At 43.2% G+C, this 27,500-nt stretch overlaps 1 protein-coding gene across 10 annotated transcripts in view; it reads right to left on the bottom strand.

Annotated features, from left to right (window-relative positions):
• Positions 1–27,500, bottom strand: part of LOC125034726 (nuclear hormone receptor FTZ-F1 beta-like) — a 146,913-nt gene that overhangs the window by 1,062 nt on the left and 118,351 nt on the right. For 2 of the 10 annotated variants that reach the window (XM_047626654.1, XM_047626658.1), the window contains exons 2-13: positions 25,633–26,867; positions 23,904–24,002; positions 8,737–8,984; positions 6,927–7,047; positions 6,294–6,574; positions 5,669–5,880; positions 5,155–5,369; positions 4,643–4,840; positions 4,016–4,268; positions 3,601–3,758; positions 3,164–3,258; positions 1–2,686 (exon numbers count right to left, since the gene is read on the bottom strand). The exon at positions 1–2,686 is cut by the window's left edge and continues 1,062 nt beyond it. In XM_047626654.1, coding sequence (XP_047482610.1) covers positions 3,169–3,258; positions 3,601–3,758; positions 4,016–4,268; positions 4,643–4,840; positions 5,155–5,369; positions 5,669–5,880; positions 6,294–6,574; positions 6,927–7,047; positions 8,737–8,984; positions 23,904–24,002; positions 25,633–25,758 — 2,001 coding nt within the window. In that variant the 5' untranslated portion in view covers positions 25,759–26,867 and the 3' untranslated portion in view covers positions 1–2,686; positions 3,164–3,168. Of the gene's footprint in view, positions 2,687–3,163; positions 3,310–3,600; positions 3,759–4,015; positions 4,269–4,642; positions 4,841–5,154; positions 5,370–5,668; positions 5,881–6,293; positions 6,575–6,926; positions 7,048–8,736; positions 8,985–23,903; positions 24,003–25,632; positions 27,310–27,500 lie in introns of those variants that run through there. The other 8 variants (XM_047626656.1, XM_047626657.1, XM_047626659.1 and 5 more) reach the window with 7 other exon arrangements.

Here is a 27,500-nt window from a genome sequence, read left to right on the forward strand (position 1 = left end):
CTCATGAGGCCACTTATTATGTTCTTTGGAATAACCCAGCGTCCTCTAAAATTGCTCATCATTAACATAATATCACAAGAGTACATCTTGTTTACCAAAGGGGTAATAATTAGCTTAGATATCAATGGAATGTTTACCAATAACAGCCTTCATGAAAGTGGTGTGAAACTGAGAAAAAATATATCAGGAAATGTAATGCAATAAATTAAAAATCTCTTCTGTAGAAAACATAGAACACTAAATTCGATAGTACCATCTCTTCGTCTCTTCCCAAATAATCTTGTGCACAGCGCAAGACGGAAGAGAGGCAAAACAACGACGCACTGTGAGCTACTACAGTATAGAAATTGGAAAGACATTGGAAAAAAGTTTCTGGGCAAAGAAAAAGTTTGTCATAGACTCCAACTCTGGGCATTTTATAAAGCTTTAGATACCTGTGAGTAGTTCCATACTAAATTTTAACTGTTACTGCTTAACATTCAAATTAGGTGAGACAGAGCACATTAATTTTTTGGGGGTGGAACTATCTCAGCTGATATACATCCTTAAGAATGCTACAGATATTGGCCACAGCCTATAATACATACCACAGAAAAATTCAAGTAAAAAAGTCTACACTTTGCTCCTATCTCACTTCTGTTTTATCTAGTGGTACCTTTTAAAGTACCACAGACAATTTAGTACCACGGAGCTCAGTGCAAAAGTATCATCACAGAAGACAGTCAAGTTTTCGTAGCTCTTCATGTTTGACATCGTGGAATCGTAGAGTTAAAGAGAAAAATTAAGAGCAAGGATTTTTCAGCATCATAAATTCTATATTTCACGTAAAAATGATATAGATATATATAACAAGGAAACAACAATTCAGCTAGAAATATCAGTTGATAACAAATTAGGTTAGCAGAGGTAGATGATGAAAAGATCTGTATAAATATAGAGAATGAGAAGAAATTGAGAATACTGTAAAAATTTATTGCAAATAACTCTACGGTACCACAACGCCCTACTTGGTTAGTTGCTGGCTGGCAGGTACTTTGTGGTGGGAGTATTGGTGTCACGACTGGGCCAGTGGTGCAGGGTAGCTTCAATTACCACCAAGTTATCAAAAATATAATAAATGACATGATTTTAAAATCTATATGAAAAAAGAGAGAGAGAAAAAAAAAAGAGTCAACTATCTCATCTTTCTGATAACATGACATTACAGGAGGTTTTGAATGTCTGGTGGCGTAGACATGAAGTCCCACAGCCACTCCAGATGCCCTTGGACAGCCTCCCCTTGTGATCATGTTGCACAACTCCCCAGCACGGTGGAATTGTCACAGATTCACAGAGCCAAATCTAGACCAGAATTCTCCAACACCACAGAATGATATGCACATTGGTGGGCTTCTAGGAGCTAATGATTTTTCCATATATATATATTTTTTTATGGATCTCCTTCTTTTCTTTCTTTTTCTTTTTTTTTTTTTTTTTTTTAGCATGTTCACTTTAATGGCATAACTTTGACAGGTGACTGACCAGTCGGTGTCTGGAACCGTCACTCATCTGTCAAGACATATTCCATTCAAGTGTCTGATTCTGATGATACCTATTGCTTTGCTAAGATAACCTGTTGTAGGTTTTTTCTTTTGTGCATTTGGTTTTACAGAATCCTGGTCTGTGGCAGCTTCTGGCACCTCTACAACCGCTGCTGCTCTGCCTATGTTGCCACATGTTATATCACTATTATATTTTCTTAGTATAGCCTCAATGATACTAACCAGCAGACTGAAAACTGAGCTATAAAATTCTTTTAAATACAAATTTAAAAACAATTAAGAGTTAACTTAGGTAAAAATCTTCTGACTCTTTCCATGTGTGAGAGAGAGCAGAGACAAACCATAAATACTAAAATAAAAGTGCACAAACTTGCTATATAGTGAAATATGCAAACGTACACAAACACTTGGTCAAATCAAACATGAAATTTCTTTGGACATTCAGGTAACAAGAAAATATATTAGTCGTATCAGTGGCAACTGGCATTGCTGGACACATGGCATGGGAGAAAATATAAAAAATACTGCTTCTGAGAGTATATCCATGGAAGACAGCTTATAGCTTAAGAGTCCATGCCACAGCCTCTGGTAACCTCCCATCAGGTATATTGGCGGTGGACGCAATGACTCAGCGAAAGGTAACTCATGTCGCACATTATCAGATTTCTTATATTTTCATTTTACTACTCTACCCAGCGGACTCACATTATAATTCTAATACATTTGGTTGTTAAGAGGTTTGTTAGATATAATATATATATATCTATATATATAAATTATATATTAAAAAATAAAAAAAGATGTCCTTGAGTTGCCCCTTCCAAATTTAAAACTTGCTAGGTGATTCCATCTTCTTGGTTCTACTCTGTGTGACAATGAATGAGTACATAAGGTGGGATGAGTTAGAGACGTCCACTTGTCACAGCCATGGGAATGTCATCCCTTCAGAGTCACAAACTGCAGGTCCATATTTTGTAGTCATGGCAAACTGGTCATTACCTCCTTTTTTTTATCTTTTTTTTTCTTCCTTTTCTTTTATTTTTGCCCTGATCACGCCATTTGTACGCACATTGTGAGCCTGAAGCAACGACGCATACCTGAGGGAGATGCAGCAACTGACGCTGAACACGAGGTTGTACTCCAACCTGTGGAAAAATAGTTGGTTATTCTTTGCTGTATGGCTATAGAAATTGCTTACATCTTAGTGTTCAAAGAAAAATTGTAGATATTCTTTTTTGAAGTACATTTGATAGATAAAACATATTTCCTATAACAGTCTAACCACTCTCAACATCCTATTTCTAGTTATATACAATGTGCATACAACTAGAAATATAATTCATTTTAGAATTGTGTGGCATAACATAGTAGATTTGCACATATTTAGGTTACAAAATGAATTGCATCTCAATACTGAATATTTCTGCTTTTGCTATTAACAGAACTAATTCTACTTTTATGTTTGCATTTTTCTGAGTCAATTTTATCTTACAGGACAATGAAAAAATGTAACAAATACAATCAAGATACTTCTCAACTTATTTGCAGGTAAGTTCTAAATTGTATCCAGTCATTAATCAAACTGTAAAGCCAACAACACAAAAACAGATAATGTAACTTGCCTTAACTAATGGTCCCCTCTTAACAGCTCAAAGAGAAAATTGAAACTTGGCACATCTCCCTCCTTCTTCTTCATAGAGAGCATTTCCTTACTCGCCTGAAAGGATGGAAGGGAGTGCTAAGTGGTCATGGCTTTAACGGTGCAGAACTTTGTGTGAGAAAGGATGAAATAATGATAAAGCATTAGAAAGAAACATTAATCCTTGAAAAATAACTTTGTTTTAAGAGTAGTATTTTTTCTCCACTGTGTAAAGGATCAGTTATGAAATACTGAACATCAAAAAGAGTAATTCATATAATCCTTAAGATATACATCCCATAGCTTTTTTCCTTTGTATAATCTACATGAACACTGAAGATAGATAGATAGATAGATAGATAGATAGATAGATAGATAGATAGAAAGAAAAATAAACCAAGAAGCTTTAGCCAGACTCACCTGACACGTGCGTTGGAGTTCAGGGATGCGGAGGAGAAGTTCCCCAAACTTAGGCGGCAGGTGTGGGTAGTGTGAGAGTGTATACTCTTGTAGCGCTTGGACCACTTTCTCTTGAGAGTAACGCACTTTCTCACCATCCTCAAGCCCAGACACGTCTACTGATGGGGGAAAAGTGAGATCAGTTCTTCAAAAAGTGTCCTGTACGCACTTCTTTTCCTTTTGCCTTGAATTTTATGTGAAACTGTTCTTTTGATCATAAAAAGAATCTCTATGTTATCAATAACTTGTACCTACAGATAGTAAAATTTTGATTTTTTTGAAATATACATAACCATTTAAATTCATGCAGTTTGCCTTAGTTACAATATTAGTAAGACAGCTTGTATATTAGTCTCTGTATCGGTATTATTCTCACCTGAGTATAAAAGAACAATGACCTTCATGGCCATATACTCATATTTGTCGACCTGGAGCCGACGCAGCTGTTGGGTCAGGTTGAGCATGCGTTCAATACAGGGTCCGATACCCATGACCTCAGCCTGCTCTAAGGTCATAGTACGACCCGAACTGACCCGGATCTCGCCTGGGGACTCCATGGAACGGAAGCAACAGGACAGGAGGAGGAGCTCACACCAGGAGTTGATCAGCAGGCAGATCTGATCATCAATCTGATAAGAAAAACAGTATATCAATCACTAATAAATTCATCAAATAGCATCAATTCTATGTTAACTGCAAATAGCTAATAAATATAGGTAAATGTCAGCCACAAACAAAGTAAACAATCATTTATCTTAAAATTCCATACTGTCAATTATTTTATTTCTACCAATGTTAAAACTCTCAATATGAATACTTTCTTTGCTTATTCAGCAATGACTGACATTTTCAGAAGTCAAGATAACATTAAACAATATATGACGGTAATTTCCATCATAAATGGAATACACAAAACTCACATTAAATATGCCTTGAAATCATTTAAATATAATTGCAAATTTCCTAATATGGAAAAACAATTTCCTTTATCCCTGTCACTTACTGTAATGTGCCTGAACAATGGTAGAGACTTGCACCATTTAACAATCTTATACAGTCTGTGGTCAGCAATGGTGCACAGATTATTCAGGAAGTTGGGAGAGTTGTTTTCCATGGCTTCCCTTGCAGCTTGTTCAGACTGACGAAGTTGTGCCATTTCACTCTCACTGCAGTGCCATAGGTGTTCAACATCATGGATTTGCTGTTAAGAAAGGTTTTTAAATGTCAGTAACTTTGCATGGAAATGTATGTATAGGTTAGTCACAGGATTCTGGTACAAGTTATAATCAGACATATATCTATTATACAAATGACAATGATATAAGATAATGATACATTATGATGGTACAAGAAGTAGTTAGCTATAAACAAAAAGTCATCAAATTCCCCTACAGCAACCCCAACAGATCTTTCATAAAACTTTTACATCCTAGAGACAATTAAATATTGCTGCAAGTACAATAAATAAATGTACATGAAGAGAAACCAAAAAGGGGTAATCATGCACAGTCCTACCTGTAAGAGCAGAGGGATGGGGGGCTTCTCTGGAGGTGGTGATGGTTTGATCTCTTCGCTGTCTGATGGCTCAGCTTTGACAGCAGAAGCGTCTGGAAGCCTTTGTTGGTCTAGATGGTGGGTGGATGGTTGAGGTGTGACCAGGGATGGTGGAAGAGGGTATGGTGCACACTGATATGTACTGCGCCCACCTCGTGTTCGGTCTTCACGAATGGCTGTTTGAGAGAGAGAGTTTGAGATTAGCAAAGTAGAATAAAGGTAGAAATTTGCAGGAGACTTAGTTAGTATTTAATAAACTAAAATACTAAAGGCAAAAGCAAAACAAATATTTGATAGCTATGAAATTAACTTATTACAAAATCAAATACAAAAGCAAGGCTGCTATTTCCTGGAGGAGGATGCTATTTCGTCTCATTATGTATGCTATACATGTCAGATATTACATTTTACAAATATTTGCAGAAAGTCTGCTGTAGAAATTAGTAACAATAATAATAATACATAATTATTGTACCTTCCAGTTTCATGCCCATGCAAAGACACTTTTCAAATCTACAGCCAGGACATTTCTTCCTTGTACTGATAGTGATCGGGCAAGAGGAACCGCGCATGCACACGTAGTTCTTCTTGTTCTGTACTGTCCGCTTGAAAAATCCTTTACATGATTCACATGAGAAGATGCCATAGTGGAAGCCTGAGATTTTATCTCCACAGATGGGACATGGGCTGTAGAAGAGAAAAAAAATATTGTAAATATTGAGAATTTGTATATATATATATATATATATATATATATATATATATATATATATATATATATATATATATATATATATGGAATATCAAATCATTATACAAAAAAGTGTGGCTAAATGTGTAAATGGCTAAATTTATATATATATATATAGCTAAATGTGTAAATGGCTAAATTTATATATATATATATATATATATATATATATATATATATATATATATATATATATATATATATATTTCTCAGTTAAGCCAAACACAAACAGTATTTGAAAAAAAAAAGAAAAAAAAAGAAAGAAAAAAAAAATTACAGCCACAAGTTTCTCAAACCTGATCTGTCTAATGTTACCTCAACTTTTGCCAGTAATTAGTAATTTGCATACCTGTTGATGAGCTGTTGCCTCGTTATGCCAGACTGAGCAGCAATCACTGAATGTTGTGATAGGTCAGCTGCCAGTCGCTCATCCTCCTTGACATCCTTCGAAGAATCTGGGTGACCTCCAAGATTGTGGGACTCTCGTAGATCTAAAGGCGCGCTGTAAAGACCCCCCGGGCCAGCTCCTGGGTACTGGCTGGGGTGGCTAGTGTGGCTTGGAACGCGGCCCAGGTTGGGGGACTGATGAGGTGGCATTTGGTAGGTGATATGGCGTTGCTGGATGGGCGACTGAGGGAGAATGGATAAAGTTTAATTTCTTTTTAAGGAAAGTGTCTTTTAAATTTACACACACTTGTTGACTTTTTTGGTACTTGCATGTGGATTTTTTTTACAGACATGAGGCTTTATTAAATATATTAATATTATCTGACTGTTCCTAATATACTGGAAGGCTTTTTAGTTACCATTCAATATTTACAAAGTAATATGCTTACACAATAACCTCCCTTCCTCATTAGAGTATACAATAATTCCTTCAATTCTACATATGACTGTAAAACTATTTTTTTTAACATTAGCTGATTTTCCAGCCTCGCAATTATAAAATGTCAACTGGGTACTCCTACATAAGCAAACTTACCTGTGAAGGAGAGTAGTGTGTAGGAGAAATGGGTGATGGAGCAGAAGAGTAACTATTGTAAGAGCCGCCATACTGGGACGCATCACTGTTATTGCGACTGAGTCCTGTTGATGGTGTGTGGCTGTTGAAGAAAGAAGGGGTTTCATTATTTATGATGTTATTATCATCTATTATTTATCATTTGCTAATTGTTCAATAAAAGCTTCCATTACATATTTAAATATTCTTTTGTAATGAATAATTTTGGGGGTAGATCTTTATTATATCTGAAGATGTATTGGAACATGCATGCAGTTTACCTATACATTTATTCTAATGCATCTTCAAATATCTACACACTTTTATGCAGTAAAGTATTACATTACAGTCACAAAAACAGATTACAGAATGTTAAGCATGTCAGGTAGAGTGCCTATATAAACAAAAATAAAATACCTTATGATAAAACATTTTTTACCATAAACATAATCACAAACCCTATTAATATTTGTTTATCTTCAGTTAATATCAAAGACCTAGAATATAGTAAAGATAAGTCAAATTTCTTAATAACTTATCTGGAATGAAATTACAAGCATATCACTTAAAGGTCACCATTTTATGAATTCTTGGAAAACTTATTTATGATACAAACAGATTATAGATATGACATGTTCAGCAATTTTTTAAATGTTTTTTCCTATTAACACTAGATTATAAATTCACTTGAGATTACTAAAAGGAGAAGGTAAAAGAGAAAATACGGTGCATCAGAAAATATTCAAGAGCTTAACAATATTGTGCTATTTCTCAATTCACAGTAATTATTCTTAACTTGAGACTTGAAACAGGCAGAAGACTCAAACAAGGTAAGAAAGGAACTTTAAGAATTTTTTTTTTTTTACTTTAAACAAACTTAACGGAAATGTGAAAAGAAAGAAAATGTAGGGGAAAACTAATAAATTCCGTGTTTACTCATGAAATTAATATATCAAGCTGACATATCATGAACAGGAGTGTTACAATCACAACAATATTCTATAAATGGTCTTCTCTGCTAACCCATGTAAAAAGAAAGAAGAATAAATAGGAAAAATTATATCCTTCTGCCCAACACCAGTTCCAGGTCCCTTTAGAGAGAGAAGAAAGTTTAGGGGCTTGGCAAAAATGACTATCAAAGGAATAAAAAAAAAATTATAAGGTGACCTTTTAGATAATACTTTTCTTAATTGTTGGCATAGTCTGTTTAAATATTAAAATAAAATACAATGGAAACCTAAAATAACTACCCTCATTTGGTCAGGAAAGCAACTGCTTAGTATAAGGCAATAATCTCTTGCTGATTTGTATTATATAAATTTTCTGACTTTGCAACACTGACATTACTTAATAAACTAGGGTGTGTGGAGGAGGCTTAGGGGGACTCTTAAGAACTAATTTTGGTGCTGCCAATACTTCTAACAAAATAAAAAGGGACATACATATCCAGCAAAACAAAGTGTATAGAAATAGAAAAACAAATTCAAGAAAATATGTATTTGTTCAATAAGTCTGTATGAAACAACATAATTTAAAAAAAAGGTAATTTAAAGCAGATGAAATATGTTATTCCAAGCAACCTGTATAGAAGTAGATATCTAATACAGGAAACCTAAATTTCATGAAGGAATGTATACTTGCAAAATATTAATAAGAAAAGTAATCAACTCACCTGTATAAAAACATAAAAAACATAAATGAGAAAAATACACATCCTTTGAAACTGCCAGCATGGAAGTTGACTTTTGAAAGCAAAATATTACAAAATGGGGAAAAAAATCATGAAACCCACCTGTATGGAGACGAGAATCCCGACACATGCCTGCTGGGCCCGGGTGACTGCGTGGGAGAGTAGAGGTGTGTGGGTGAGTGGGTGTGCGGGTGGAGGCGAGGGAGGAGGGGGCTCTGGGAGGGGGTATAAGGCCCTGGGTGAACCTCACACCCAGAGTCACTCCTTGGAGGCACCGGGGAGTCAGTCTGAGAAGCAGGCTGGGACGAGAAGACGGTCTGCTCTTCGCTGCCACTCTCCTCGACTTTCACCTGGGGAAGGGGAGGCCGTCAGGAAGTTCCTCAAAGGTGGTATGTGCATATATTTTACTAATGTTATATCATTGTTGTTGGTATTGCTGTTACTGATATTATAAGAATTATAAAGATATTTGTTCTTTTTTCTTTCCTTCCGATCCAGTGACTAAAACTAGATGAAATAGATTTTTCGTTGATATTTTTGTTATTAACTGGGTCACATTGTACAATTGAGACAATAATACATATATAAATTGTACACCACCCAAAAAAAAAAAAAAAAAAAAAAATCCTTGTCCATAGTTTCCAACCCAGCCATCTCACTCACAGACGCGCACACACTCACGCAGAAAGGGGAAAAAAAAAAAATATATATATATATATCAATAAATAGAAAATTATAATAAATAAATAAATGAAAAGTCCATAGCAACCGAAACGCATCAACAATCCCGCATGCATCCCCACCAGCAACATTAATAACAGTATCTGTCTCTGAGACGCATCATTTCCCGAGCGAACCGCCCGCTATCACCGGCCAGTTGCGTCACCCCAAACCAGAGTTTCCGGCCACGACAGCGCCCGCAGAGGAAGTAAATGGCAACGCCTCTGTGCACGTCTCAGACACGCCGCTTCCCTTCAAACATCATTCTCCTCCTCCTCCTCCTGCCCCTCCCTCGCCTCACTCCATGCTGCATCATCCTACTCCTATTATTATTATTATTATTATTATTATTATTATTATTATTATCATCATCACTATTAGTATTATTCCTCCTCTTCCTCCCTCTCCACTTCCACTTCCACTTCCACTTCCACCTCCACCTCCTCCTCCTCCTTTCCCCTCCCACCCCTCCTCCTTCACCTCCCCCTCCTCCTCTCCTCCCTTCCATCTCCTCCCCCTTCCCCTCCATACTTCCCCTTCATGACCCCCCCCCCCCCCCCCCAAACAGCGTGGGTGGGATAGCGGTGTTCTTGTCGAGTTTATAACCGCAGGTGAGAGAGAGGGGGGGAATGGCCGTCACGCTGGGAGGGATTCCGCTGACGGTCGATACCCTCCCTACATGTAAGGGGGGAGGGGGGGATGAAGAAGAGAAGGAGGAAGCGAAGGAAGGAAGGTAGGGAAGGATGGGGGAGGGGAAAGGGAGGAGGAGGAGGAGGAGGAGGAGGAGGAGGAGGAGGAGGAGGAGGATGGTAACATGAAGGTGTCTTCTGCTTTTAAAGTATTTTTCCTAATTTTAATTTTCATTCATGTCATTACTAAATTCTGCCTCAACGGTTCTTGCTGAAAATCGGACATTTTCTCTTTCCTTTCGCTATATGTCAAAGAAATTGCTTTAAAGGTCTATATATGTATATATGTATATGTATATATAAATATACATAATATATATATATATATATATATATATATATATATATATATATAATGTGTGTGTATGAAAACAATATACATACACATATATGTATGTATGTATCTATCTTCCGAGCAACTTATCAAACCCGAGAATTTTAATTTGTCTTCCAACCTATCTCGAGTCCTTTTTCCGCCCAAGGCCGTGAGGATTTCCACCGGAAAGGCGATCCCGTTATATTTCGTGTCCTAGAATGTTTATAACGGATTTGATACAGTGATAGTTATTCTTTCTTTCTTTGTTTTTATTATCATCTGTAGGAAATGTGCTCTTTGTTTATATACTGCCCAAAAATAAAATCAACGAATGCATAATAAAATAGCACAGTAATTGGGAAACTCAGTTGACGGTATTTGGTTGTTAAATTGTGTAATTCTTTATTATTCCCGACGGGCTTTCTGCAAACGTCAATAGAACCCCACCGGAACGTGGAATTAACGGGAACTTCACTTACCGCTTCGGAATTTTAGCAAAACATTTTCAACCTTCTCTTTACCTTTCCCTAAGCAACTTTCTTTCATCTTTTTTCTTAGCACCGATTCCTAACAGTATTTTCCCTTCTCTTCTCCCCCCCCCCCCTAAAAGTAAGCGCCGAATATACACGAGAGGCTATAATGGTACCGAGAGTTTACACCGTGTTCCAAAGCAAACGCATGTAGGGAACAATGTTTACAAACCGGTGCACGTGGCTTCTGACGTCAGAGGTTGAAGTAGGGGGGGAGGGGGGAGGGGTAATGGCTGAGGTGGAGGAGGAGGGAGGGGGGGGGGCAGGTGTTGGCACGTACAGACACGTGGGGGCGTTGCTAGGTTGAGGCGAAGGACCGAAATAGGATTCCGTACTCCAAGGCCGCTGTCGGAAGGGCATGACTAAGTCGTGAACGGCCTTCCCTCTTTCTCTATTATTATCGCGTACGGAAACGCAAAGGCCCGGGGTGTGTTTAAAGCGGGGGCGGCGAGGAACAATGTGGGAGGGGAGAGGGAGGGGAGGGGAGGGGAGGGGAGGGGAGAGGGAAGGGAGGGGGTGGGTGGGCTTGAGTCACATACCCGATAAAACAATGGTTCGTGATGTTCATATTGTTCATGTTGGTTGGATGCTAATCTTTCTCTTTCTTTCTCTCTCACACACACTTTCTCTTTCTCTCCCTCCCCCCCCTCTCTCTCCCTCTGTCTCTGTCTGTCTCTCTCTCTCTCTCTCTCTCTCTCTCTCTCTCTCTCTCTCTCTCTCTCTCTCTCACTCTCTCTCTCTCACTCTCCTTCTCCCTTTCCCTCTCACTCGCTATACCAAATTTCCTATATACCCATGCGTGACCTTCTAGCCAAATAACGCTTTTATATGTCCCACGCTACAATAAACGGACTGAACTCAGCCAGCGCCCGCTTCCATCAAGGAATGCGTTTTCTTCGTAGAGATTTCAAAATATCCGCTTCGTGTATCACTGCATAAAGTCCGTTCTGTTAAATATATTTTTGAACTAGAAAATAATCGATTCTGATTAAGTGGTTTTATGGTATTATTTCATTCTAGGTATGACTGCAGCCCCGAGCTTTTTCCAGGCTGCTCGCTGTCAAGTGTTCTGGTAAACTCTGTCTGTATGTTCATCTGTATGCGCACGAGAGTTCACACACGACCGTACGCACACACACACACACACACACACACACACACACACACACACACACACACACACACACACACACACACACACACATGTATGTTTGTATATATTTGCGTATGTATGCATGCATGTATGTATGTATGTATGTATGTATGTATGTATGTATGTATATATGAATGTGTACATGTGTATGTATGTATGTGATATCTATATAAATATATCTATATATATATCTACACACACACACACACACACACACACACACACACACACACACACACACACACACATATATATACATATACATAATCACACACACACCAGCCCCCAGAGTCCACTAAGTGAATCAGATTAGGAGTCACGTGGTGGCCAGAGCGGGTTTACATTCTCGAGTGAACACCTGCACTTTCTGGCGTTTCGCGTTCCGCTATGCAGTGACACAGCACCCACCTTTGCCACTAAATGCAGCCATCTTTTTAAAAAAGTAAAGCAAAAAGAGAAAAGAATACGTATATATAAACCAAGAAGGTAGTTATAAGCAGTCCCTTTTCTTGATGAATTTAGGAAGAAAGAAACAGGCAAAGGATAGCTTGGGCGTGAGATCACCTTGCCGAGTGAGAGCGAAGCCGAGAACTGGCTGTACATATATTAACCTCATGATCTTCCGTGATCTTTACCTCTCTGCTCCCACCTGTCACCCTTCCCCTCTCGCTCTCCTTCTCCTCCCTTCCACTCATCTACCCACCTATCACTCAACCCACCTATCAATTTATTCATCTATCTATCAATCTATCCATCTACCCCATGTGCCATCGACCTCGCCGTCGTCAGCACAAAACAAAGGGCCAAATGAGAGTTAAGTGCCGCTTATGAGCAGCGATGATGGCGTATTAGAATTTCGTGCCGTGACCTTGGCTCTAAGCGTGGCTCTGGAGGTGAAAATTGGCGCGGGCCAGACCGGGTGTTGTTTGCATGTAACGCACGTGTGTTTCGAGGCGCTTGCATGAAACGGACGCTCGCGCACACGCACACAAATTCGAGAAATTCAGCCGACCAAACACACAAACAGACACTGGGACGTGTGGCTGCAACTACTGTGATATAATTTGTGCACCCATACACACACACACACACACACACACACACACACACACACACACACACACACACACACACACACACACACACTCACACGCACGCACGCACGCACACACACGCTCACGCCCGCGCACACACACACACACGCTCACGCCCGCGCACACACACACACACACACACACACACACACACACACACACGCCCGCCCGCACGCACACACACGCTCACGCCCGCACACACACACACACACACACACACACACACACACACACGCTCACGCCCGCACACACACACACACACACACACACACACACACACACACACACACACACACACACACACATATATACATACGTATATATATATATATATATATATATATATATATATATAACGTTATTGAAGACGCGTAAACATGGTAATTTATCTTAACCAACTATAAACAAGTCAGAGCAAAATGCAAAGATGTAATTAGAATACAGAAAATATGTATGTATCAGATAATTTAAACTCGAAGCCACAAGCTACAAAGTAACTATAAACCGTTTCATATAGCTGTCTGAGCCTTATAAATTATCTATATTATTTTTTTTCCTTTTGACCTTGGCGAAAATATATATCATATGCGACGTCAATAAAAAAATATCGAGATGAGGCAGTTTTATAAATCGTAAAAAAAAATGTTTATATATGCATGTTAATAGGGAAACTAACAAGAATTCTAATGATTGGGATACAATTACTATTACTATTATAATCAAAGATGATATACTATAAATCATAATAAAGATAATAATAATGATAATATTAATATCAATAATAATAAATTAATAATGATAATGTTAATAATATATACATTTTTTTATTAAAAAATAATGATAATGTTAATAATATATACATTTTTTTATTAAAAAAATATGATAACAATTATAATAAAAAAATATGATGATTACCATTAACAATAACAACAAAAACACAAAAAAACTCCGCCCATCCGACAATGAAGTTACCACCCCCCTCACCCCTCCCCCCACCTTCCGACCCAGAGGACATAATGAGGCGAAAAGTCCGTAAGTTCTGTCCCCTCGTCGGCGGCCCGCGAACGGTGACCTTGCCGAGGACACGTAGTAGCTCCGTCCGCGCGTGATGCGTCATGGCGCGAGACTGATGGATAAATATACAACCACAGTGACACCTGCGCTTCCTAGAACCACATGACGTAATGCTCTCTGATGTGCGTTTGGGGAGAGGGAAGAAGGGGAGGTGGGGGAAGGGGAGGTGGGGGAAGGGTGAGGTGGTGGAGAGGGGGGGGAAGAGGTGGTGGAGAGGGGAAGGGTGACGTGGTTGAGGGCGAAAGGAGAGGTGGTGGAGGGGGAAATGTGAGGGGGAGGGGGAAGAGAGAGATGGAGGAAGGGAAAGGGGTAAAGTGGAGGAGAGGGGGGAGATGGAAGGTGATTGGGGAGAGGCGTTGGCAGCAGGAGAGGGGTGGGGAGAAAGGAGATGAAAGAGTGAAAGGACGGCGAGGAGATGAAAAAGGAGAGAAACGAGAAAGAGGGCGAGCGATTTGAAGAAAGAGGTGGAAGAGGCGATGGAGGAGAGAGACAGAGAGGAGGAGGGGGGAAAGAAAGAGGATAGAGCAAGAAAAAAATGACGGCGCGAAGGGGAGGAGAAGAGACAGTGCGGGGCGAGGGGAGACTAAAGTGTGGCCGGGCAGAAGGTTTCGAGCGAGGAGAACAAGATAAACTAAGGGGATGATGCTGAGGAGCGAACTAGGAAAAGGGGAGTTGGAGGAGGTGAAGGGAGGGGAATAGCGGTTGGGGAGGGGAGGGGAAGGGAGGGGAGACGAGTTCAAGGGGGGAGGGGGAGGAGTCTGGGAGCGACTTTTGAAGGGGAGAGAGGCATGGGCGGAGCAGACGGATACGTGTTACAACAGCTCTTAACACAGGAACACGGGCAGACGTGCGAAATCAATAATGAAATAACTCTGGGGTCTATGAACACGTTAGAATTTGCCTCTGACCGAATCTCTCTCTCTCTCTCTCTCTCTCTCTCTCTCTCTCTCTCTCTCTCTCTCTCTCTCTCTCTCTCTCTCTCTCTCTCTCTCACTCTCCTTGAATACACCTGAAAACCTCTTTCACCTTCACTTTATTCATTATTATTACCGACAATAACAGGAACTCTCAGACACGCGAGTTCCTAGGAAACAAGTGCGAACACCTGGCTGGCGGAAAACGTGACCTTACAAGGTTGAGGGGAGCGGGGGAGGGGGAGAGAGAGGGAAGGGGAGAAAGAAGCAAGGGAAGAGAGGGGCAGGAGGAGAGGGGGCAGAGGGAGGGGGACAAGGGGAGAAGGGGGATAAATGGGGAGGTAGGGGCGGGAGGGTAAGGAGGGGACAAAGAGAGCTTTGAATGCAGGGAGAGAGGGAACTAAAAGGGGGAGGGGGAGGAAGGGGGATAATGGGCGAGAGAAAGTGTGGGAGAAGGTGGGGAAGAAAAAAGGAAAATGTGGGAGAGGGTGGATGAAGGGGAGGGAAAACGTGGTGTAATGAATTCCCATGTGCGGAGATCACCTTTTGGCATAAATGTCCATTGTTATTAAATATCTTACGAATACAAATGCGTTTATCAACACACACACACAAACACACACACACACACACACACACACACATAACGCACACACACGCACACATACACACACACACACGAGAATGGACGATCGTGCTGCGTTGTCTTCGTGATACGTATATACATGTGCATGCGTATGTGCTGAAAGAAAGTCCTCACAGCTCCTGACGCTGACATGGCAGAGGAGGGGCTGGTTAAAGAAGGGGTAGAGGAAGGAAGGTGGAGAAAGGAGGGAGGAGGAGGGAGTGGATGGGGGCAGGGAGTGTGGATGAGGAGGGAGGGAGGAGAAGGAAGAGGAAATGGATGAGGAGGAGGGAGGAGGAGGGAGAGTGGATGAGGGGGAGGGAAGATGAGGGAGAGAGAGAGAGAGGGGGAGAGTGTGAGGGGGAGGGAGGAGCAAGGCGAGAGGAGAGGGGAGAGGGGGAGGTGGCCAGTGAGGCCAGAGAGGGGCTGGATCACAACCCGGCACACTAGCGGGATTTCTTCCACTATATCCGCTCGGGTTTTCGGAAAATGTTTCTAAATTTAGTCTGTCGCGTGAGGATCGACTGCCCGCCTACGCTGTCGCCTCTTCCATGGCGCGGGGGATTTCGGAGGAATGGACTACATATTTCATCTTTATGCACAGAAAGCGGTGAAAAAAAACATCCCTTCCCACTAGAGCCATTTTGAAGAGTATTCAAGGAAGAAAAACATACACAAACAAATAAACAAAGACTAGAAGAACTAAGAAAAATGTAATTTACACCAACAAACAAACGTTCCCACAGCGCCCTCCGGACAGGACAATTCACAGTAAACAGCTTGACAACAAGGGCCGGAGGGCGCAACACATGGCACCACCGTCTCTATACCTGGCCAGTTATGGCATCCACGTTATGCACGCTGCTCGGGCTTCACACACTTCGCCTTTCCTCTTTTTTTATTTGTTTGTTTCATAATGTGACGTAACATAACGTAACAAACGGGAAATTTTTCGCTCTCGAATGGCGAGGGGGAAAATCCGCGGGGGGAAAAAAAAGCCGTAACAAACGTTTCACTGCATTAGTCAACTGCGCCACAGCGAGTCCCACGCGTGAGTCACCCTCCAGCGCGTCCCAACGAGCGAGCTCGAAAGGTCAGCCTCACGAAAGGAAATTCGGCGGCGAATCATACTGCAGGTTAATTCCGAGCTGATTCGAGAGAATGCTCGTCCAATTTTCTATTACATTACACAAGAATATAAGAGAGTAAGAGTGAGAGATAGAGGGAGATTAATATATAGATGAAGGAGAGGGAGATATGTAGATAGATAGACGGATAAAGAGAGGAAGGGAGGAGAGAGAGAGAGAGGGAGGGAGGAAAGAGAAAGAGAGAGAGAGAGAGAGAGAGAGAGAGAGAGAGAGGGAGAGAGAGAGAGAGAGAGAGAGAGAGAGAGAGAGAGAGAGAGAGAGAGAGAGAGAGAGAGAGAGAGAGAGAGAGAGAGAGAGGGGGGGGGGGGGGGAGGGGGGCGTGAGAGGCGATCTGGGGGTTCACCCCGGATGCTCCACAAAAAGCAAGTGACAACGGGACTTGTAGAGTCGTCTACTTAAGTCCAGACGCTGTAGTGGGTGAGTCATACGCTGAATTTTAGTCCCGGATGTTATTATCGAGGTGGACGTATATTATTCTGTATTTCCCCCGTCATCGTAAAGCTGGAGGTTAAGAGGCTACTGCAAGATTTTTTCTTTATAATTTTTCGAGCAGGTTCGCTGGTGTTTGGATTACTCTACACGCACCAGCGATTGGACAAGTGTCAGGGTTTGATTTTCGTATGTACGGACACTTGTACGTCGGTCTCTACTACTAAGAACCTAGCAGCACGCACACCTGCAGATGCGTGCACTTGTTATAAGCGAAGGCCAAGGTCACTGTGAGAGGTTGAAGGGTGGTGGAGGGAGGGGAGGGGAGGAGGACTCGAGCAGCTGCCGTTAATAACGATGCGCTGGATGTGGGCGGGGTCATTTTTTGTTGTGGCTGCTGTTTTTGCTGTTGTTGTTACTGTCGTTGTTTCGGTGACGTTTAGCGGTCTGGCGTTTGCGGGCTCAGGGTTTGGCTGGACGGCGGTCGAGATGCCGGCTATCACGGATGCGCGGAAGTGGACGTAATTTGTCGGTTGCAATAAAGCCAAATTATAACCCATTTCCTTTGTCTTTTTATTATTGTGATTAAGGATGACGATAACAAGAATAACGATGAGGATGGTAACGACTGTGATAAGAATGTCGACAAAGAGGATGCTGATAATGATAATCACAAAGACAGAGATGGAGATGAAGATGAAGATGATGGTAACTCTCGCTTCTAATACAGTGCATTTCCCGCGGCCGTGAACGTGCTGACTGCATTATTAATGGCATCGTGACTGAGCCGAAGTTTAATGTCAATAGTAATTTGAACGATGAGAGTAGTATTAGTGCTGTTAACGGTAACGACTGTGGCGGTTCGTGTTGATGGGTTGTTAGCGACGTAGATGGTTTTATAATGTCGAGTCTGTGGGCGTTTTCTTGTCCTTGCTTGATCAGATGTGAAAGAAAGTTCTCGGTGTGTTTTGGGGGGAGTGTATGACGCTAGGGGGGAGGAAGTGCCAGGCAGATGCGCCAACTCAACCTATGACGATGGTGATGGAGATGGTAAAGGTGTGATTGAGGATAATGGTGACTGATTTTGGGAGCAGGGGGGGTGGGGGGAGAGGTCTTGGTGCTGATGAAGGCGTCATAGCGACGATGGTGCAGTCGGAAGAGGAGGAGGGAAGATGGCACTGTGGCACCATACTAAGAGAATCACTCACCTCTATGCAGCCGCAAAATAAACTAATCCTAGGATTTAAGAAAACACGTACTTCCCTCCCCCTTCTTGTCCAATCTCACTTTCCCTCTGCTCCTTTCCTTCATTCCCTTCTCTCTCTACCTCACCTTCCATTTCCTTTTTATCTATCTCTTCTAACGCATCTCCTATATTCCCGTTCATTACTTTACTACATCTTTCTCTTCCCATTCTCTCCTGATTGCCTTCCTTCCTGCCTTCATCCCTCCCCCCCTTCCTATTCTTCACCATTCCTATCCTCTCCCCTCCTATTTCTCTTCCCGATTTCTCACGACTCCCTCTCTTCTTCCTTTCCCCCCTTCTCCTTCCTTCCTCCACCCTCTCCCTCCTCCCTCCTTCCCTCCCTCCCTCCCCCTCCTTCTCCCTCTCCCTCCCTGCCCCAAAGTGGAGTCAAAGCAGGTGCTGCAATAAGGTCTGCATCTCACCTGTTTCCGTAGAGACAGCGGGGCCGTGCTCTCCCCTGCCCGATAAGATAGATACGTTCCGAGAGCGTTAGATGTTGCTGATAACACTTGGCTATCTACCCTGGTAACGTGGGGCGGGGAAAGGAGGGGGGGGGGGGGGGAGAGGAAGTGTCACATGTGCATTATAATGTGATTTTTATGACGATGGAAGCCAAGAGAACGTCTCTTCGCTATAGATGTGATGACGGTGACGAAAAACAACGAAAACACGTTCTATACATGCTAATGAAAGTGGGGACAGGCGTCGAGGGAGTGACGGAGCAGCCTTCCCATCCCCGAACTCCCTCTAGGCCTACTTGCGCGGGGCTAAATCGATCAGCAAACCACCCACCTACACCTTGTAAGTTTTTTTTTTACGTGTGTGGTAATTCGCGAGGGATCACAGGCGGCGTTACAGTGCCATACGGGGTTATTAAGCTCATCCGGGAGAGGTGAAGGTTGCCGGCAACAGACCGATGCTTCAACGTTCACGAGGCGTCGGTGTTGTCTTGCCCTTTGGCTTGTGATTATAAAGGCATATTTATACATATGCACACAAACATGAAGTACGTACATACATACATACATACATGCATATATATATATATATATATATATATATATATATATAATTATATACAAAAATGTACATTTACTGTATATAGTCACGTTACCGTTTTTCAGTATGTTGCGACACTTAATCTTATCACGGTTTTACTATTCATAACCCTAAATCTGTGCAATATCTTTTTATAACATCATATTATGAACTCGTATTATACTGCTACGCGAACGACGAAGTTGGCACAAGGTTCTTAAGACACGAAAGAAACGCACTTGGGCCTCATTTCCTTCTCTCTCGCCTTGTCGTTCTCCATTCCTATTCTCTCTCTCTCTCTCTCTCTCTCTCTCTCTCTCTCTCTCTCTCTCTCTCTCTCTCTCTCTCTCTCTCTCTCTCTCTCTCTCTCTCCCTTCCTCCCTTCTTATCATTTTCCTGCTCTTACTCCATCCCGAAGAGCTGAGCCCCCCCCCCTCCCCACCACCGGGTGCCTCCGCGGACGTGGTGGGGAAGCGAAGGTTAAGACGGCAGTATTCATCAATGGCTCAAGATGATGATATTATAAACCTCCCCCCTCCGCTCCCCTCCCCCCAATACTACCCCCGCCGATACCTCCTCCCGCTTCTTTCATCCTTCTCACCCGCCGCTTCTCCTTTCACCTAATTTCTCTCTTTTCCCGCCTTTTCTCCTTTATAAATTCTTTCTCTAATACCTTTTTTTCCCCCAAAGCCCATCTCCCCTTTCTCCCCTTTTTTCATCTCTCTTTCTCTTTCTTTCTTTCTTACTTTCTTTCTTTCTTTCTCTCTTTCCTCTCTCTCTCTCTCTCTCTCTCTCTCTCTCTCTCTCTCTCTCTCTCTCTCTCTCTCTCTCTCTCTCTCTCTCTCTCTTCCACCCCTTCCTTCCCTTTCCCTCTCCATCCCGCTTCCTCCCCCCCCTCCCCACCGAGACTCCATCGGGGGCAAGCGACTTGACCTTCTCCGGGTTCATCTCTTCGTGTTATCCAAACACCGATTTATTTCCCCGCTGCTGCATATTGATAAGGCGGAGCTGACTCGTGTATGACTCCATAAATGCTTCGCGCCACAAAAATATTCGCTGGGCTGAGCATGACACACATTTTCTGTAGCGTCATCATGAGGACGACCGAGAGAGCGATGGTATGGGGAGAGGGAGGGGGAGGGGTGAGGGGTGGGAGAGGGAGGAGGAGGGGTAAGGGGGTGGGGAAGGGACGAGGAGGGGTAAGGGCGGGAAAGGGTATGAGGAGGGGGGGGTATGGTGGGGCAAGGGATAGGGAGGAAGGGTAGGGGAAAGTGAGTGAGTAGGGGGTAAGAAGTAGGAAATTTGATAAGAAGGAGGGATAGGGGAGAGGAAGGGGATAAAGAGAGGAAAATGTTGGAAAGGAGAGGAGGGGATGGGATATATATAGATATCTATGCGTGATTCCTCCTTACCAATAAATAAAAAATCTATGCATAATTAATTGGGAGGTGAAGCGACATAGGCCTTTCAGAGAAGTACCTTCAATATCACGTAGTATTTCTGGAAGGAGAGGGAACGATAGAAGAGGGGAGAATCTAAGGAGAGGGAGGGAGAGGGTGGGGGAGAGGCGAAGAAGGTGAGGGAGAGAAAGAGAAAGAGAAAGAGAAAGAGAAAGAGAGAGAGAGAGATATCTGTGTGTGTGTGTGTGTGTGTGTGTGTGTGTGTGTGTGTGTGTGTGTGTGTGTGTGTGTGTGTGTGTGTGTGTGTGTGTTTACGCCAAATGGAGCTGATAAAACCTCCAATTCCCTAGCTCGACAGGCATACTGGAAGTCCCTCAAGCACCGCTTTCCCCCGTGAATGGGGGAGCATGTGACCGCTCGCACACCTTCCCTCAACGGCACCGCGCCAAACATTGTGTCATTTTCCGCTGCCTCGCTCCTCCCTCTACCGGGAAGCGCAGATGACGTTCGTGGCACCAGAGTCTGCAACCTGTTGGCACCGCCTCGAAACCGGGCGCCTGCAACTACGCAGGCTCCACACGTGTCGAGCACATGACGCTTCGTGCTCGGCGCAGGGAGGAGCTCGGGGCTACGCACGCACGAAACGCAGGGAACCGTCGCTCGCTCTACGCACTGATCATTATGTCGTCGACTAATTGATTCGGTGATAAATGGCGTCACGTTTGATATCGGAGCGGCGTCATTTGTCCTCGTTAAGGGCCGTTGGGATTTGGCCCTCTGGCATTTGCTCGAATTGACTCCACTTCCGTTGTAGAGTACCGTGGGCCTTGGCACTGTTAGGGCACTGCTTCTTATGAGTGTGATTTATAGTTTACTAATCATTGGGTACGCTGTTGGTATTATCAATCACTGGCCGCTCATTCCCCTCATCTTACTTGTACTTATCAGATGTGTCCAAACTTCACATCGCGAAGCAAGCGCACAGAAACAGCACGTTGCTTGCAGGGGAAGCCATTGGCTGTATATAATAAGGCCAATGATTGTATTATAATAATAATAATTACCCAGTGGAGTTCCTCTTAAGGGCGATGACTGCCGATCCCTTCCCTCCATACGGCTGGGAATACAGCTTATAATCAAGTATTACCAAGTAATTTCATGTTATCAAGACGCGATGGACTTTAGACTCCCATCTCCTAAGTGTGTGCATACTCTCTGTCGTCATGCCAACGTTATCAGTAAATTCGACACAGACTGACTTTGAGGAACTAGCCCGATAAAGATATGCTCGACCGCCTTCCCCTCTTAGCGCAGATCAGCTGGTACTGCTGACTCACAGTGGTGTCTCAGCAGGCTGGTAGAGGCAGCAGGTGGCCGCCCCCACCTCTGCTGACGCTCTGCTGCCTCGCCTGACCTTGTCTGCCAGGGGTCAGCTGGCACGACCACAGCCTGGGTACGCGGGCCTCGGCAGAGCAAGGCAATTGCCAGGGTACATCGACGGCGCCGCTGCGATGCCTTGTTCGTGGTTCTTTCTTTTCGGCAAATTAAAAGTATTCGTTTTTCAGGCTCTGCAGTATTACAAAAAGAGAAATCGAAAATCGCGACTGACAAACGGATGGACGTGACGCAATCGCGAAAGCCAGCCAACAATGTGACATACATACACACAGGTGGTCTCCGAGTGCCAAACGCAGCCGCCCGCACCGCCGCCACCGCCGCCGCCGCTACCGCGTCGTCATACCCACGTGTGGATACCCGCCTCGCCCTAACATGCCGCATACCCCGAGTCCGGACCTACATCCGCTGGGGAGATTCGACACTCGGGTCTCGTGCTCAGCTGTTTCGAGTGCCAAGTGGACGGGTGGGAGGAGGAGGCGGGCGCGGGCGGGTAAGAAGCAGAAACGGGATGTGGGAGGGGCGTAGGGAAGAAAGACGGAGGGCGAAGGAGATAAGTGGCGAGAAGAGGAGGAAGAGGATGAAGAGTTGGAGAAGAAGACCCTGAGGACTGGACAGAAGACTAAAAGAAGAAAAGAAACAGCGTGAAGAAAAACCGGAGACGAAGAAGCTACAAAAGGGGGGAAAAAAGGAGCATGAATAAATACAAGAGGAGGAGGAAGGAACATGGGGGAGGGAAGGAGGGGTGGAGGAGGGAAGGAGGGGTGGGGGAGGGGGGGAAGGGGAGAGGGGTGGAAGGGCGGGCGCTGAGCACCGGCGAGCGCATGACTCACGCTGCAAACATCACCCTCGCCCACTAATTGGGATGTCGCTGTAGTAATTAATGGCATGATTGAGAGAACGCGGCGAGCATATAGGCTGATCGCGGGCGCTGAAGGACCAGGCTATTAACAGCTCACAAGTAACGACAACAAACATTTTAATTGGGAAACTTTATTGCTGCTTTACGCCTGATTACGAGTGGAAATTAAGGTCGGGGTACTTGGTCGCTGCTTCCATGACCCGCGCTGGCCTGGTCGCCTTCATCTGCGGGGGAACAAGGCTGGGGCTTCGCTCTCGCTCTCTCGATCACCCGTTTGGCGGACCCATACTTGGGTATTTTGATTCTTGATGTCCCTTCCTCTCTCTCTCTCTCTCTCTCTCTCTCTCTCTCTCTCTCTCTCTCTCTCTCTCTCTCTCTCTCTCTCTCTCTCTCTCTCTCCCTTTTCCCGCCTTCCGTCCCTTCTCCCTTTCCCCTCCCTCCCTCCCCTATCCCTTCTCCCTCCCTCCCCTATCCCTTCTCCCTCCCTCCCCTATCCCTTCTCCCTCCCTCCCTCCCCTCTCCCTTCCCCCTCTTTCCCTCCCCCCTCCCTTCCTTTCCCTTTCCCCTTCCTCCCTCTCCCTCTCCCTTCCCTTCCCCCTCCCCCCCTCCCCTCTCTTTCCCCTTTCTCTCACATACCTGTCTGACGGTGGGTTTGTCGTGGTCGTGGTCGGAGCCCTGGGACATGGGGGACATCGGGGACATGGGTTCCTCGGCGTCCACCCTCATCTGTTCCTCCTGAAAACAGGAGTCCATATTACTGCCTTGAAGACGCGGGTTACTGGGTGAGAGTCGTGTGTGTGTGTGTGTGTGTGTGTGTGTGTGTGTGTGTGTGTGTGTGTGTGTGTGTGTTGTGTTGTGTGTGAACTTGCGTAAAAGAAGGGAAATGAAGGGTTAGGAAAGGGGGTATCGTTCTTATGCGGGTACTGTGTGGGTATTATGTACTATCTGGCGGCGTTATGTGGGCAATGAAGATGTTAAGGCGAGAATATATGGATCTTGCGCGATGCCGGAGATATTACTTGGACTTCCCGTGGTGTAGAGGGCATCATGAGGATATTACGTGGCAAAAGAGTTACATGGCTAACGTAGTGCCGGGGAGTCAACGGCTCTGGAACTCTATGATGCGCCGTGACTGTAGGATACGAATACCCTGGTCATGGTGTGAAGGAGAAAGAATGTGGGCAGCAGTTACAAATGAGATGGGGGAGGGGAGAGGGGGGAGGGCAGCGGGAGGAGGTCAATGCTATCGACAAAAGGGAGCAAGTAAGTTAATAAGCAAGTGTGGTAACTGTGAGTGATGGACTGAAAGTGTTCATTCGGGGAAGTGTGGCGGAATTTCAAAATATTTTTTCTCAAATGTATTTCGGATATCATATAAATATAAATATATATAATATTTATATATATATTTTATATATAAAATATATATAATATATATACACAATATTTATATGTGTATGTATATATATATATGTATATATGTGTGTGTGTGTGTGTGTGTGTGTGTGTGTGTGTGTGTGTGTGTGTGTGTGTGTGTGTGTGTGTGTGTCTGTGTGTGTGTGTGTGTGTGTGTGTGTTGTATATATTGTATATATATTCTATAAATATATCATATATTATATATTATATATTATATATATACACATCAAATAAATTATTAGCGGATCGAATGATAAGTATGGCAAAAAATAAAAATATAAAATAAAAGCATGACACTGTGAGAAAAAAAAACTCGACTATTCGAACTCGGTAACATCAAATCATTTGCATTTCAATGTATACGTACAGTATCTATATTTTTTTTCTAGAATTAGAGAAAAATGGATACAGTATCAGTTGCATGATAAAACTGCAAATGAAAAGCCTGCAGCTTACGATGTTGCCAAAGTGTACGAGGTTATAAGTTTGTGTTAGAATGATCTGAGTGTTTTGTCCGATATCTACAGGCTTCTATAGTACAAAAAAAATGATTTATCATGTAAGTATTGCATATAAATATATGAGATATCACATATCACATATCATCAACAAAATGAGATTTAGGGGTAGCATGCAAAGGTAATAATCAACAATACTTAACACTGAATAAATAAAAAGAACAGAATCCAACAACCTTACCTCAACATGCAATGGCCGTTGCACACTTAACGATCTCCGAAACCATTCCAGCCAAGCCATAAATATATACGTACCTTTGACGATTCTGTAAGTCCTTTTTCTATCATGACTTCGCATCCACTAAAAATGCCACAGGGAAATCAGGCAAAAATCACGGTGCACACAATCTCACAACAAAAACAGCAGCAAAACGAAACAAAAGGATGGAATTGAAAGGTTTGTTCCATTTTCTGCTTTCTTTACTCACCAGTTTGGAGGTAATGTGCTGTCCGAGAATGAGGTTCTGAAGGCTGAACCTTCCTTGCCCTCCATGGCCTCTGGACAACATGATGTCACACATAAGGTCGCTGGTGCTTGGCTCTTCACTCCACATAAAAATCAACGGTCTTGAAGTCACTGGGTTTCTTTTTTAGTGGTCTTAATTACTATAAATATATATATATATAGTTTTTGTTTTTTGGCACTCGCGTAGGTTTTCTTAAAAATTACGGACTACTTTTTCTCTACTTAGTCTCACTAGAAATTAGCTTTTCTCTTTCTTTTAGTTTCTTTTGGCTTGGCGATAACAGGCGAAAGGCACTAAATCATCCCTCAGGTAAAAAGTCTCATGTACAATAACTATCACAGTTGATATTCAAATATAAAAAAAATATTTGGTCAAGAAAATTTTCCTTCAATTCGGGAAGAAGGTACTTGGTATACGTATGAAGTCCACTGCTTTCGCTACACTAATGGAATGGCTTCCTCTACCGAAGGCTCGACCGGGAGGGATCTCGTGCTGGAAGGCGTGAGATGCGAAGTCAAACCCCGTTCTTTTGGGCAAGTTTGGGGGTCCAGTGTATATATATTGTTTAAAGAAGATACACACACACGCAGACCTCGAGACCTTTGTTCACTGCCTGGTACTCCACTGGCGGCCTTCACTTCTACAGGCACACTTGCTTTCTACTGCGTGTAGTTCACAAACGAGAGTGGTATTCCTGGTCACTTGGAGCCGCTGACGAGGCGAGACGGGGTGGTGTTCTCTGCTCGAAGGTCGCCCGCGGTAGAAGGAGGAGGAGACGGAGGAGGTGGATGCAGACGAGGGCAAAGGGATTTTTACATCACTGTTTAACCATTTACACGGTCTACTGCTAAAGAGAGAGAGAGGGAGTGGGTGAGACAGAGATAGAGGTCAGCTGCGTGTGTGGTCCGCCACTGGGTTGCTTCTCCACTTCTCAGGGAACTGGTTCAGCGGGAGGTTCTCTACAAAGGGTTCACTACAGCGGTGGCTTTTTGGTCCGCTACATCGGCGTGTCCTCTAGGGGCAAGCCTCCTCCTTCAGGCGTGAAATCCTGGCGGCGAGAGGGCAAGGGTGTGACCCACAAGTTGTCATCTGGTGAAATCTTCCACCTGGCGCTGTTCTGAGCCTGGAGGAGCTCGGCGCCGCATCAGAGAGTGTTAGCCTGTAACGCGGGGCACAGCAAGCCTCTCATCACTTATCTGGTTTAAAAAGTAAATCATGAGACAGGCGCTCTCGCAGGTCAGTTACTACGTGCTATTATCTTATGCCTGCAAAGGAGGGGGCAGAAACACTGCGATAATAAAAAAAAGAAAAAAAAAAATATCGATGCATATCGTCGTTCATTTTCTAAAACAGAGATAACCACAAATAGGAAGAACCAAAACGCGCACGGCAGTCACACGGACCAGTTAGAAAAAGTCACTTGTTCATAGTACACTAAATACCGGCCCAACCGAGGCAGCGCAGGCAGTTGCCTCAGAGTGATATCAAACTGCGCAGGTAATTAAAATCTTGCTTCCCTGCCTCTCTTCAGTTCACTGTTCACATAATTAGTCCTTATTGTTCATTTTTTTTTCGTCACTGTACTGCACTTAAAGCAGGTATGTCTTTACACGACGTACACAGAAAAACAACGGCACATACACAGTAGCAACATAAGTAGTAGAAACAGATGATGATAATAACAATGATGAAGGTGATGATGATAATGATAACGATGATGATGATGATGATGATGATGATGATGATGATGATGATGATGATGATGATGATGACGATGATGATGATAATAACAATAATAATAATAATAATGGTGATAATAATAGTGATTA

This window comes from Penaeus chinensis, chromosome 18, assembly GCF_019202785.1.
Source record: "Penaeus chinensis breed Huanghai No. 1 chromosome 18, ASM1920278v2, whole genome shotgun sequence".
NCBI classification, from domain to species: Eukaryota; Metazoa; Arthropoda; class Malacostraca; order Decapoda; family Penaeidae; genus Penaeus; species Penaeus chinensis.